The following is a 15,315-nucleotide window of genomic DNA, read 5'->3' as shown; positions in this document are numbered from 1 at the left end:
TAGAGACCCTCTGTGAACTCTACATAAATCTGTAGGTACATGAATCATTTTTATATGTAGATTTGATTTTGCGGGCTGCTATATGATATAGGTAAAGCTTGTTTTGCAAATATACGCCTAATATGATGGTTTTAGAAAGACGAAAATAAACACGACAACAATGAAGAGGATTCATCCTTCTCTCATTTCATTTTATAATGTGTTTTACTCTTCGTATGTACTATTTTATCTCATTTTGTTGGTATAATAGGTAGAAAGATGGGAAATGGTATTTCTTAAGTTTGTTTTTACTTTCATTATGTATTTGTTCTCCCGAAACGCTCCCTCTTTCTGTATCTCTTCTTCCCTCTGTGTCTCTCTTTCACTATAAAAAGGCCAAAGATTTATGTTCGTACTTTATTGCTCATTTTGTTGGTATAATAGGTAGAAAGATGGGAAATGGTATTTCTTAAGTTTGTTTTTACTTTCATTATGTATTTGTTCTCCCGAAATGCTCCCTCTTTCTGTATCTCTTTTTCCCTCTGTGTCTCTCTTTCACTATAAAAAGGGCAAAGATTTATGTTCGTACTTTATTGTCCTTTATGTCTCTATCAAGGTGTTGCCAGCTAAACCAACCAGCGATTTCGCGAGAAAATGGAAACATTACGGGGGAAAATTCGAGTGTGCATTCAACTATTTATTTGTTTGTTTGTTTACAGAGAACTTTTTCTTTTAGTCTCAACTTTTCTGTCGTTAACCTCCGCCCTTCCTTTTTCAGCAAGGTTACTATTGAATGAGAATTTTACAATACTTTTATACAACCTAAAACTGTGAGTTTTGAGCTTGTTATGGTTTCGACTTTATAGGGTCGATAACCTGTAGATACAATCATCACTTGATACAATGTTCAAATATAGTAGGATTTAAATAAGAAGGCTCCCTAATGGGGTAGGAGGCCCGATGGGATAGAACCTGTTTTCCCAAGTTGTGGAGCCAAGAGGGAGGTTAAAATAATTATGATATCATTAAACTATTCAAACATAGATATCGTTCTTTCTAAGAAATGATCGCGATTTAATGAATTTTAAAAGGCAATTTCAAGTATTGCGAGCACATTGTTATTTTATCCAGCTATATTCTCCATTAGAAATGATCGCGATTTAATGAATTTTAAAAGGCAATTTCAAGTATTGCGAGCACATTGTTATTTTATCCAGCTATATTCTCCAAAATTCGTTCTCTTCTTCTTCTTCTTCTTCTTCTTCTTCTTCTTCTTCTTCTTCTTCTTCTTCTTTTTCTTCTTCTTCTTCTGCTTCTCATTAAATTTGATAACTGTCTGCTATGGGACTCGAACTGTAAGCCCCTTTATTAGGATCTTCTTCTTCTTCTTCTTCTTCTTCTTCTTCTTCTTCTTCTTCTTCTTCTTCTTCTTCTTCTTCTTCTTCTGCTTCTCATTAAATTTGATAACTGTCTGCTATGGGACTCGAACTGTAAGCCCATTTATTAGGAGCCAAATAAGATTATCGATAGACAGCTCCCATAAATTTTATTCATAAAAATTTATAGTTCCCATTGTTACACCCCAGATACCTATAATAGAGTAATGCTAGGAACAACTTTTCAGGCAAGTAAGGAAATTCAAGAAAATCTTTGTAGCACTTTTATTTAATAAAACTTACTTTTCTTTCGAAATTGCCCTTGAATTTCCTTTTTGTTGAGGACAAGTGACACAATATATCCCTGGCGGAAAATAAACATAAATCATCGACCCAGAAAAATTCTTATTCTTTGAAACGGTGTTTTTTATTATTATTATTTTTAGGCTTGGGGTCGTAGGTATTGTGTTTAAAAGAGTTTTTTTCTGTCAGAATTGTAACGGATTTATTCTTCTCTTGTTATTCCTTTTCAGAAACATTGATTTTTTTCGAAACTTTCACGGAAGACTTTCTTCTCTTTCCCACCTTCATAAGATGGGTATTACGCGTTCTCCATTATACTCGTATTCTGCTCGAAAATTTCTCCCGGGATTTCTTGTTATTAGCAACTTTCGCTATCAATTGAATATAAATTGACTACCATTATTTTCCTCACAGAGTAAATGAGCAAAGCTCGGTTGCTCAGAACTCGGGACCAATCCAGTATTAATGTCTCATGTCAGCAATCGACAAGGGGATTGAATGAATTAATCGAGGGAAATATTTTATTCAGTATTCCCTTAGTCTTTCAATAAATACGTCTCCCTACCCTTTTGAGCTGTGTTTCCGTTACTGCTCCCTGCCCTCTTTTCGTCTCTCCTACGTTTATCTCTTACTCACTCTATCCTTCCTGTGCCATTGAGTTCTCCCTTTATCTGCCCTTCCTTTTCCCTATCTTCCTTTATGAATGATTAAAATTAATGTTGTAAATGAAGATTTCCAGAGAGAGAAGAGAGGTAGAGTGAAAGAGAGAGTGTGAGAGTAAGAGACAGAGTGGAGGAGCCATAATTCGAAGTCTCCAATTTTTCACTTTGAGACTTTCAATCAATCTCGTCAGATTTTTTCTTTTCTTGTTGGATAAATTTTCTGCTCTATCCCTTGACCCCAATTCCACTCAGACCTAGGACATTAAAGTCCATGCCTACACTCTAATCCATGAATTGTTTAAATCCAAATTATTGAAAATAATGAAACGTACTTACTTTCAACTAGCAAAATAGTAATTGAATTCCTGGGTATTTTTGCGTGAAATATTCCGTTCAAAATTAAATTAGCTATAAATTTTGATATTCCTAGTATTCCTAATATTGAAATTTATTAACACCGACTTTTTCTCTCTCTTTCTTCTTTTTCCTCCTTATCAATCTTTGCGTCTCGCCCACTTTTTCTCCCTATCTATCTTTAAATCCTTTTTATGGTACCTATAATATTTGTTATGCTATTTTTCGTTATTTATATTTCGCCCACATTCTTCCTACTTTCTTTTTTCTTTTCTCAAATTATTTTTTCCCGCTCTTCTTTCGCTTATCTCACTTCCAATTTCACTTGAGAGCATCTACGAAGAAAAAGAGCAGAGGTTTGAAATCGATATAACAACCTCTGAAAAGAGCCAACCCAAAAGCACAGCCTATTTTCCGTCCGTCCGATATGGAAAGCTTAAATTAAACGTGGTAAATAAATTGGAAGCTTACTATTAATTCAAAGAAGAAGAAAACACTTTTTGAAATACCTGTAAGACTGTTTTTTCGTTTTAACGTGAAATTTCTGAAAATAACATAGCATGAAATCAGTGATGCTAGGAGCCGTTCGAACATCAAGCGTTCAAACTGGCGGGCGCCCTGAAATTGAAAATATCTGAGAAATTCGAATGTTCAAAGGAAATTATCAGCTTCCTTCCAATTGAAAATTTATTCCTCCTCAGAAATTTAAATTAATTTGTTCTGTAGGTGTCATGAGCAATCAGTTTTTTCGAGAATAACAAAGTGCAGGAAGAGGGAGACAGATGGGGGTCGAAAGACTCAAAAGAAAAGCAGAGAAGGGGAATGTATTCAAGATACAGTCGAACCTGTCTAAGTGGGACACCTGGATAACTGGGAAAAAAATCGTGGCACCTTCATTTTTTACTAAAAAACCTGTTTAAATGGGAAAATCGAGCCCCTATAAGTGGGAATGACTTTTTCTAGATACTTGGTCCGGAGCCTCTGTAAGTGGGAGAGGTTGCCATTTTCCTAGGTCCGGAGCCTTCTGCGGACCTCTGTAAGTGAGAATTTGTAGGAAAGTATAGTAACCCTTACTAACAGATTCCTCTTCCTCCAAACCAGAGTTCACATTTAGTGGGAATAGGAAAACGGCAACCTCTCTAAGTGGGGAAACTTTTTAACTGGGAAACCTGGATAAGTGGGAAAACATTGTCAGTCCCTTGGATTCCCACTTAGACAGGTTCGACTGTATAAAGAGATGAGTTTGGAACGAAAAAAATAAATAAATACGAAATAGCGACGAAAATAAGGCACAAAGTATGGGAGACAAAATTCTATTACATTGCTACCTACCTTATTATTTTTATATTTTCCTCCTTATTCGACTTTATATTTTGACATCAAAGTATGTTTTTTTAATTAAGAAATTGTAAAAAGAAATTTCACCATAATTTCGGTCCAAATAACGTGTGATGAAGACAGTAAGTAGGTAGGTAAATTTAATTTACTTCTTTTCTTTCTTAATCTTTTTTCTCTCACCAAAGTCCACTAAGTAATTAAAAATGAGCTATGCTGTACGTGTTGATTTTTCACAGTAAGCCCTGTGTTTTGTAATTTTATAATTATAAAATTATCGGCGCGGCTTGTATAAAATTAAGTTCATAATATCAAGTTTATATACCTAGGTATATAAAAAAATAAACCTATAAAAAAAGGATAAAAATTTCGCATAGAGAGGAAGGTTTGAACGAAGAAAAAATAAACAGCTTTCCAGACACGTCCCACTGCATTTAAGTTGTAAGTTTATTAAAGTTCATTACTCAGTGATTTAATTATGTGATCATTGACCTTTCTTTGCCTCGTATAACTTGGCCAATGTCGAGCTTTTATTTGACGCCAAAGTGACGTAGCTTTCTGTCGGACTCTGCTCGGATAATCACTGAAACATAACGGGTCCTATTTATCTAATAGATTAACCCCTCGATAGATAGATTCGTCATTGACCTTTCTTTGCCTCGTATAACTTGGCCAATGTCGAGCTTTTATTTGACGCCAAAGTGACGTAGCTTTCTGTCGGACTCTGCCCGGATAATCACTGAAACATAACGGGTCCTATTTATCTAATAGATTAACCCCTCGATAGATAGATTCAATTATTTTTTCCCGCTCTTCTTTCGCTTATCTCACTTCCAATTTCACTTGAGAGCATCTACGAAGAAAAAGAGCAGAGGTTTGAAATCAATATAACAACCTCTGAAAAGAGCCAACCCAAAAACACAGCCTATTTTCCGTCTGTCCGATATGGAAAGCTTAAACGAAACGTGGTAAATAAATTGGAAGCTTACTCTTAATTCAAAGAAGAAGAAAACACTTTTTGAAATACCTGCAAGACTGTTTTTTGTTTTAACGTAAAATTTCTGAAAATCACATAGCATGAAATCAGTGATGCTAGGAGCCGTTCGAACATCAAACTGGCGGGCGCCCTGAAATTGAAAACATCTGAGAAATTCGTATGTTCAAAGGAAATTCCTATTGGTCATCCGTTTTACCACCACAGCGAGACAAAGGCTAAGTAGTGCTTTATGTAGGTAGACTGTAGAAGGATATCGCAAAAAAAAAGTTTGGGATCTGCTTCTCTTGGTTATTTAAATAATTAGGTACATTACATCTTTATAAAATATTTCCCTGAAAATGTTTGGTTATAGTTTCGGGAAGGAAACAAGGAACAAAATTTCAAAAAAATACTGATTTTTTTTCGCTCTCTGAATGGGAAAAACACCCAAACATGCGCATTCTCAGAATTCTCCAGCATCCTCGACAATCTTGTTCCGTAGGAGATAAAGCATTTTCAAATAGAAAAGGTTCGTGTTTACGGGAGCATAGAGATGAGAGACGTGATGTGCAGAAAGTTTCCAACTTTTAGTTTATTTTTCATAAAATAGGTAACCACTTAAAAAATAAATAAATTCAATTTGTAACCTTTGGCTGAAGCCTTTGGAAATTCAAATCATGGATTTTGAATAATAGAAACGTAGGTAATTATGTCAGAACGGGCCATGTTACCAATTTAATAGAAGGAAGTGTAAGAATTTTGGTTTCATAAGGAAATAATACTCTGCGAGACAGTTCTAAATAATCCACAAAAAGGGAATTCAGCTTTAAAAAAAAAGCTTAGTACCTGGATATCTATATGTATTTTAAAACGCAAGAGTAAAATAAACAAAATGGGAAACCATATCATCTTTCCCTTGCAGATGTTATTAATAAGCTTTTTTCAAAGCTGAATTCCCTTTTTGTGGATTATTTAGAACTGTCTCGCAGAGTATTATTTCCTTATGAAACCAAATTCTTTCACTTCGTTCTATTGAATTGGTAACATGGCCCGTTCTGACATAATTACCTACGTTTCTATTATTCAAAATCCATGATTTGAATTTCCAAAGGCTTCAGCCAAACAATAACATTCACGGATTATACAATCATTCGTAGAAAACGTACGTACGGTTAATGCGAGTATGTATTATGCTTTGCCTCTGCTTAGGACACGAATGTGAAGCGTAAGCTACAGCAGGAACGACAGGCAAAATTAGGAGTGAGTCAGCTAGGGATGAGGGAGTGTAGGAATGATATTAAAACAAAAGTGCTGGATAAAAATAATGTTCTACTGAAAGTAAATACCCCCCCTGTACCGTTTCCATTTAATTCCATTAGATATGAAAATGTTATTCCTCTGTCGATTTCAATTCACCTCCTTCCCTCTTACCGTACCGTTTCCATTTAATTCCATTAGATATGAAAATGTTATTCCTCTGTCGATTTCAATTCACCTCCTTCCCTCTTACCTTTTTTTTTTTTTCATTACTTGGTATAACCCGTTTTAGTGTTTTTATGGGAAGGTATATTATTAAAATTGTTGTTTGTACGTCCGATTTTTTTCCTTTTTTTTATTCGTTTATTTTTCCTATTGATGTTTCTACAGCTTGTGTGTAGGAACACACAAATACTAAATAATATAAGCCACAGTAAAATGTGTGTGCGTACAAGTATTCCAGTTGTCTGAATGTCTGGAACGGATGTTTATATTCCCTTCTTATTTAAAGGAAAAAGGTCATCTCTCTCTCTCTCTCTCTCTCTCTCTCTCTCTCTCTCTCCTAGCTTAAGAGTCTGAAAATAAAGAACTTTTACACTCGTACAGTATCCCTGAGTCACTATAATGGATCAATTTATGCTCATATTCAAGAAAAAGACATTGTCAATGGCCTTCAAGTTTTATCTTTATTCCGTAATTTCACTCGTTTTTTCCACTTCCCATTAGAGAGGAAAATTCCCGAAAATAGAGATACGAAAAAACCCTGTTTGAATTGAACAGCATTATAGTCACGCCTTTCGTCCCTTCAGGAACTAAACTACCTATTGAAATGGATTTTTTGATCGCATTTTTAGAATGACGCCCCAAATGACACGTTTGTTAAGCAGAATTTATGCTCATATTCAAGAAAAAGACATTGTCAATGGCCTTCAAGTTTTATCTTTATTCCGTAATTTCACTCGTTTTTTCCACTTCTCATTTGAGAGGAAAATTATTCCCTAAAATAGAGAGATACGAAAAAACCCTGTTTGAATTGAACAGCATTATAGTCACGCCTTTCGTCCCTTCAGGAACTAAACTACCTATTGAAATGGATTTTTTAATCGCATTTTTAGAATGACGCCCCAAATGACACGTTTGTTAAGCAGGAGATATAGACATCACTGTAAATAAATGATGAATGTCTGTAGAGTACACAAATAATAACGCTTGTGGATAAAGCGTTGTCATGTAGATGGTGAATAGTGGTAGAATAAAAAGCATGGTGGGAGAGAGGACAAGGAACGTGAAAAACGGAAAAAGTGGGATCTCCTAATTATATTTTTCTCATACTGATAAATCAGCTTAAAGAGATGTACACTGTTAAGCAGGAGATATAGACATCACTGTAAATAAATGATGAATGTCTGTAGAGTACACAAATAATAACGCTTGTGGATAAAGCGTTGATATGTAGATGGTGAAGAGTGGTAGAATAAAAAGCATGATGGGAGAGAGGACAAGGAACGTGAAAAATGGAAAAAAGTTGGATCTCCTAATTTTCTTATACTGATAAATCAGCTTAAAGAGATGTACACATTTGTACTATGTTCTTTGAAAAGGAGGCGTGCTCTTACAAAGTAAATCTCGAATTCTTATCTGCTTGAGACTGAACACGTATTTCTGTTTGGAATGGTTGTTTCTCTTGGCTTTACTCAATAGTAATATTATTAGATAGATTTATAATAGTGGTTTTGTGAACTGTAGACCTACTATCGTTCGGTCAACAACAGAATACATTTTGTAGGTATACCTGTTTTTTTTCTTTTTTTTTTTCTTATCTCCATTTCCACTAATGGATGTGTTTTGAGGCTATACTTTTCAATCCACACACTAGACGTTTCAAGATTTTAAGGTCAGAATAGAGGAAACTGACAGGGAGAAACTCATAGAGGGAACGTGAACTTTATCAAAACTTCATGAAAGCACTGCATAGGAACTTCTACAAGAAGCAACAAAAAGCTCCCTCAAATTGGACTCATAAAAACTCTCCAGCAAAAGTTTTCACACAAGGCATAGGAAAAAGAAAAACAGTGGGATGGAAAATATAAAGGAAAATTTATTACTCTTGGGTATTAAAGATCAAGCGTAACCTCTTCAAAGGAAACAAGATTAAATCATTTTAATTTGCCTCGAACTCAACCCGTGTGATTTGCGTGTATACAAAACCCATTTCAAAGAATATAAATTCAATCAATGCTTAAAAGAGAGGAAAACGAACTTTCTGTTTGATATCGACAAGTTTCATTGGTGTGAGCGATTGAGAATAAATATGACGAATGGCGTATACCAACTCATTTAAATTGTATGTGGGTTTTCAGGACTGTGAAGCTACCTCGCTTTTAAAAGTTGGAATAATAAATTCAATCAATGCTTAAAAGAGAGGAAAACGAACTTTCTGTTTGATATCGACAAGTTTCATTGGTGTGAGCGATTGAGAATAAAAATGACGAATGGCGTATACCAACCCATTTAAATTGTATGTGGGTTTTCAGGACTGTGAAGCTACCTCGCTTTTAAAAGTTGGAATATACCTACCTACAATATTACTTCTCTCATTGAAATGAATGTTTTTTGTTTAAAACAATAAAACAAATACAAAAATACATTATTGAAAATTTCATCTGTGTGTGTAGGTACTGTACGAGTAGGTATATGCATGTACGTATTTAAAACAATAAAACAAATACAAAAATACATTATTGAAAATTTCATCTGTGTGTGTAGGTACTGTACGAGTAGGTATATGCATGTACACAAAAATTTAAAGAAACGCGTCATACTTTTTTCTCATAAATTGTCGTGGATTTGAGGATAATATTATTCTTGAAAGTTTCTTTTTCGCCTTCTTCTGGTTCTTCATCTTCTTTCTTCCACGAAAAACGAATAAAAAGAAGTTGTTCAGTTGCCAAAAAAATAATACTTTGCAGACTCCTCGAGAATGTCAGTTTTATTCCAAATGAAATATGTAAATTTATATTATATCAGATTTTTAGGTCTGCAGCATGTGACTGCGGTTTTATCCGAAAGGCGCGAAAAGAAAAATAGCCTTAGTGTATTAAAAAGGCACAAATGGCTGGTTCTTGGTTGAAAAAAAAAAGTAGAAGAGAGGAAAGAAAACAAGGTGGGCCCGTCCCTCCGGGAATATTTTAGCCCGTAGTTTATTCGATCGTGGTTAAAGAAATACCTATGTACCTACCTAATTTGTTTAAAATTCAGTTTTTTATTATTATTATTCTTGATTTGATTTTTTGATTTTACTTTCATATAATGATTTAAAATCAAGACTAGAGCCCGTTCTCCCTTTATTCCCAATATAAGGTTTAAGTCACCCATACATTTATTGGCCTTGCTCGGCGTAACTTAACATACAGGTGACGCTAAAACCGGTCTTAAAATAACGACTGAAGTGTTATCTAAAACTTCCTCGCTTTGAGTTCATAGGTCGTCGGGACAAATTTCAAGATCAGAGCTCATTTGTGTGAGGAAATGTGAAAAAAATCCCCCAAGAACCAGTTTTTTTTTTTGGTTTTTTGGCTTTATGGTTTTCTGGACAAAATTTGCACCACCATTTTCGTGTTCCTGGTAAAAGACCTTTAATTTGATATAATAGGTCGACCAGGTTTGGATAAGTCCTTCTATGGGGACAGACAGAGTGACAGACTGACGACACCGAAGCGAATACAATAGCCCGTCCACTATACCTACCTTTTTTTTATTACTATCGTAATAATAAAGGAAGGACGGACTAAAAAAGGAGGAAGAGGAGAGGGAGAAGAAAATCGAGGATAGAAAGGTAGGTACATAATTACGTAGGAGTAGGCGAACGAGGAGAAAGAGGTAGGAGGACAAAAAAAGGAAAAGAAGAAGAGGGAAAGAGAGAACTAAGAGGATAAAGAGTTGATGAAAGTAAAAGAAGAAGAAGAAAGAGGAGGAGAGGAAGTAAAATTTGAAGCCACGGGAAGAGTTATGTTTTCTCTCTCATTTTTCGGGAAATTTTGAGATGATTTAAAGAGTCAAAAAAAAACTCCAACCCCCCCTCCACCTCCTCCTCCTCACCTCTTACTTTCCAAAAAATGGGCGGCCTTCCTTTTTCAAAAAATCAGAGTCAAAATTATAGCCTTAAGGAACTTTTTCTTATTTCTTCTATCTCATCATCATCATCATCATCATCATCATCATCATCATCATCATCATCATCATCATCATCATCATCATCATCATCATCCCTGAGCTCCTGAATCTGTACACACCCAAAATAAATAGCACACTGAATAAAAAGCCAAAGGAACATGTTTGACCTCACCAGAATTTGACCCAGATCTCTTTGGGGGCAGTTTGAACTCTTGTTTGTGCAGACCTTGAAATTTCGTTTTTTGATTCCAAGGCAACAAAACATGCAATAATGTAAACAACTCGCAGAACTCTACGGAAATGTTTGTACATTTATGCATTTCGAATAAATATTCTAGGATTTACCAACTTTTAATATTATAAAACTGCAGATTTTTTTTTATAATATTATTACAATAAGTATTAAATTACAGTAGAAAAACTCATGCTTCAAAAGGAATAAATTGCAATTTTTTTTCGCACTTTGGTCCCAGGAAAAAAAATAGCTTACGAAACACAAGTACTTACCATTTACGAAATTAAAACTGGTGTGAAAGAAACATAAATTTAAACTGAGCCAAAAAATTGTATCCATTGTAGAGAATTTTTAAAATCCTAGTTTACGTCATTGAGCACAAATCGCACTGTTACAAATTGAATTTATTTATTTTTTAAGTGGTTACCTATTTTATGAAAAATAAACTAAAAGTTGGAATCTTTCTGCACATCACGTCTCTCATCTCTATGCTCCCGTAAACACGAACCTTTTCTATTTGAAAATGCTTTATCTCCTACGGAACAAGATTGTCGAGGATGCTGGAGAATTCTGAGAATGCGCATGTTTGGGTGTTTTTCCCATTCAGAGAGCGGTTTATTTTATTTTTCCCCAACTCAATATCTTTTCCATGCTGACAGTCTAAAATGAACACGAGGTAGATATTTTGCTTGACTGTTTTTGTTGTCTTTTTATTACTTTGACAGATGAATGACTTGTCGATTGTAACAATTTGTTGCAAACGTCTCCTGTCACTTTCATTTCACATCAGCAAGATTTCAAAAGAAGAAAAAACCCAACTGTAAACACACAGTTGGATATCAAATTAGAGAAAATAATAAAATGTGTGCAGTAAGCTATGGTGCTACTTTTAGAACTGTCCGACTTACAGTTGAGAAGTTTAATGTAATAGAAAGTCGTGTGATGTTCACACCAGATTTTTTGTTAAGGCTTCTTGAATCACGATTTCCCGTCTGTTTTACTTTTCCTTTCTTTATTATCGCTGTATTTTTTTAATTTTATTTTTGTTTAATTTCATAATATTACCTATTTGGTTGAGAAATTTGGATAGGTTATAAATGGTTCTACGTGTTTTCTAGTCTTGAAGGAAGCAACCATAATATTCATATAAAATCCTTTGATGCGAAATTAATGTGTGCTCCCAAGTTTAACGCTTAATCAGCAACTTCCGACGATTATTCATTTTTTCTGAGCCCTCACCCCAACTTTTTCAACTTGGGGAAAAAATTTCATCTGTGCGTTCGTGTTGTAACTTTCTCATTTCACAGTCTTTATAATAACATTCTAATAAAAATGTAAATATGCAGTTGCTCTTTCCCAATACTCTGAAGGCAGCGTTTCTAAAACGATGCAACGCAGGACTCTACAAAGATTTTTCTTCAGGAATCAGGATACTTTTTTCAAGGATTCAGGATGGAAATAAAATAAATATATAAATGAAAACATTACTAATATTTTTCTACAAAAACTTTCCAATCATAATAGTCAAAACAATAGAATTAGAGCTTGATACTGAATAATTTGTATGAACGCCGTGTAATTGTTTAAGTATGCAATGTGCAAGACATTGTACATTAGTGGATGTGTCTAGTGTACTTTTCTTATTTTCTGAAGTGGTGTTCAAATGTCATTATATTAATTACCTATTGGTCATCCGTTTTACCACCACAGCGAGACAAAGGCTAAGTAGTGCTTTATGTAGGTAGACTGTAGAAGGATATCGCAAAAAAAGTTTGAGATCTGCTTCTCTTGGTTATTTAAATAACTACATTACAAATTTGAATTGAAAAAAAAGTTCATTTTTTAAAATAGGTATATTTTGGGACTCGTAAAAGTTAACCGGAGGGAAATACACTAATCGATACTTATATGATATGCCGTACATACAGGGACGTACTTACTCTCATGGGAACTGTGCTATAAGTAGAATAGAATATACCTTGTTTATACTGACAGCATATCACTGAAAAGTCCCTTCACAGATACAGGGAAAGTGCAAGGGTTTTAAAAAGGTAGCAAACTGGAATTCCAACACATTTTTGGTTAATTATCTTCAAAATTTGTCCAAATACTTAATTTCCAGTGGTAAGAAACCTAAAACTTCGAAGAATAGGATTTAAATACAGGGGTTTTTCTTTTGCAGAACAAGAATAATTAAATCGTAAATAGGAATTTCCTAATGCACCAGTCTAATAATAACCCTTCCTCTTCTTTCTTAATAACCGTACATACAGGGACGTACTTACTCTCATGGGAACTGTGCTATAAGTAGAATAGAATATACCTTGTTTATACTGACAGCATATCACTAAAAAGTCCCTTCACAGATACAGGGAAAGTACAAGGGTTTTAAAAAGGTAGCAAACTGGAATTCCAACACATTTTTGGTTAATTATCTTCAAAATTTGCCCAGATACTTAATTTCCAGTGGTAAGAAACCTAAAACTAGAGGTTTATTAGTACCTAATTCATCAGAGGCAATAATCACTTGGAACTTCGATTGGCCTTTGAGAAATGTTTATGTCGAAAGTAACGTCTTGTGGTCTATTCCACTTTTATTTCGTGTTTATTTCTAAGAACAAGATTGTTTATTTCGAAGAATAGGATTTAAATACAGGGGTTTTTCTTTTGCAGAACAAGAATAATTAAATCATAAATAGGAATTTCCTAATGCATCAGTCTAATAATAACCCTTCCTCTTCTTTCTTAATACATTTGGACGCTTTTCGCAGAAACCAACTCATTTCTACAATGACTTGTAGCCGCCGTAGTAAGTAGTAATTTAACTTGTTTATCTCAGCATTTTCTAAGTTATTTAGTATGTTGTTTTCCAAGTTTAAGTCGTTCTGTATTTACGTTTTTATTTCTCGCTCTCTATTTTATGAACGTAATATTCTTTATTAGGTTTTGTGTATGCACATTACTCTCAGAGAGCGAAAAAAATCAGTATTTTTTTGAAATTTTGTTCCTTGTTTCCTTCCCGAAACTATAACCAAACATTTTCAGGGAAATATTTTATAAAGAAGAAAAAGAAAATGTGGGGATAAAAACTTTGTCGCGACTATTGCGATGACCTTGATGAACTCAAATTGATGGGGAATAATGAAGAAGAAGGGTGGGGGGCTTTTAGATTTATAGGAATTTAGATATCGGAATTTTTATCACACAAAATCAAGGACCTTACAATGGGGACATATTAACAACAGATGCCGCACCCTGATTTATAGGAATTTAGATATCGGAATTTTTATCACACAAAATCAAGGACCTTACAATGGGGACATATTAACAACAGATGCCGCACCCTAAACCACGAACAATTAAATTCTATTATTCCATTCCTATTAAAAGGCAATTACCTGGAAATGTTACCAAGATATACTTGTACTCACACCAACATACCTTTCAAAAGTACACGCTTGAAAATTAGAATAGGAACCTAGGTAACTAGGTACCCAAAATAAAAATAATAAAATCAGTACGTTCTTCCCATCCGGGTGTCATACAATTCCATCGTATGATGAGGTTGAAAGAAAAATCGAAGCTAATATACCAGCCTTAATACATTGATAGTTCAATACACGTGTTGCAAGAGAAATGAGTGGGAAATATATCCTGTAGAGAGACACAAGGAGAAAGGGGGGGTGAAAATAGAAATCTAGGGAAGTAGAACAAAACAGATGAAGAAAATGAGGGTTTGAAAGTAAATAAAGCACGAAGAGAGAAAAAAGAGAAAGAAATAGAAAAAGTAAGAACAGGAAGAGGAGGTAAAAGTAGCAAGAGAATGATATTCGTAGGAAAAGGTGAGAATGGAGGAATTGCAATCGGGAAAATATTATTTATAAAAGGTCGATTCATACGAAGTTGTGAAAAATCCGAATCTGAGGTCAAAACTCCGAAAAAGTAACTTTAAAAGGTCGAAAATTCAATTTTTAATTGACGTTCTAATGAAAAAGTTCAAAGAGTTGTGACGTCACATTTCACGTCAAAATGCGCAGAAACGCTTGCGCACAAACAAACGAAGCAGGAGTTATGAACTATGACGTCATCGCCCACGGGAGCGTATGCCGTGACGTCAAACTTCACGATTTACCGGTATTTTTTAAATCGATTTATCTCGGTATCTAGAAGTCGTAGAAGAAAAAGAAAAATTCCATTGGTCCTCATTTTTCCTGCTCTATTAGTTTGAAACATCACCCAAGTAAGCGCAACTGATCTATTGTGAACAAACTGATGAAAAGATAGGTTTAAAACAAACATGCCTATAGAAAGGAATAATAGTGACCTATTCAATGAGAAGTTACGGAGGCATAAACCCATCATATGAGACAAAGAACAATAGTATTTTGCATTGTATTGTTGTTATGTTTCTGTATGAATGTTACAATGGATAGGTATTAGATATACATATGTTTCATACCATCATAGAGGAATAATGGGAGAGGCCAGAATTAAAAATCACAAAGTCCATTTCTGCACTTTTGGGAATCAGAGAAAGAAGGACTTAGGGATTTTTAATTCTGAAAATGAGCAAACTCCAAAACTTACCTGTATGAATGTTACAATGGATAGGTATTAGATATACATATGTTTCATACCATCATAGAGGAATAATGGGAGAGGCCA

General features: G+C 34.4%; 1 protein-coding gene across 1 annotated transcript in view; it reads right to left on the bottom strand.

Annotated features, from left to right (window-relative positions):
• The window catches only part of LOC103509499 (low-density lipoprotein receptor-related protein 4), a 64,677-nt gene extending 53,524 nt beyond the window's left edge, over positions 1-11,153 (bottom strand). Inside the window, exon 1 of the mRNA XM_026823818.1 lies at positions 10,923-11,153. Coding sequence (XP_026679619.1) covers positions 10,923-10,989 — 67 coding nt within the window. The 5' untranslated portion in view covers positions 10,990-11,153. The remainder of the gene's footprint in view (positions 1-10,922) is intronic.
• Positions 11,154-15,315: the final 4,162 nt, after the last annotated feature.

This window comes from Diaphorina citri, unplaced genomic scaffold, assembly GCF_000475195.1.
Source record: "Diaphorina citri unplaced genomic scaffold, Diaci psyllid genome assembly version 1.1 scaffold504, whole genome shotgun sequence".
NCBI classification, from domain to species: Eukaryota; Metazoa; Arthropoda; class Insecta; order Hemiptera; family Psyllidae; genus Diaphorina; species Diaphorina citri.
The sequence above is the reverse complement of the archived record's forward strand: the minus strand, read 5'-3'. Positions and strand labels throughout refer to the sequence as shown.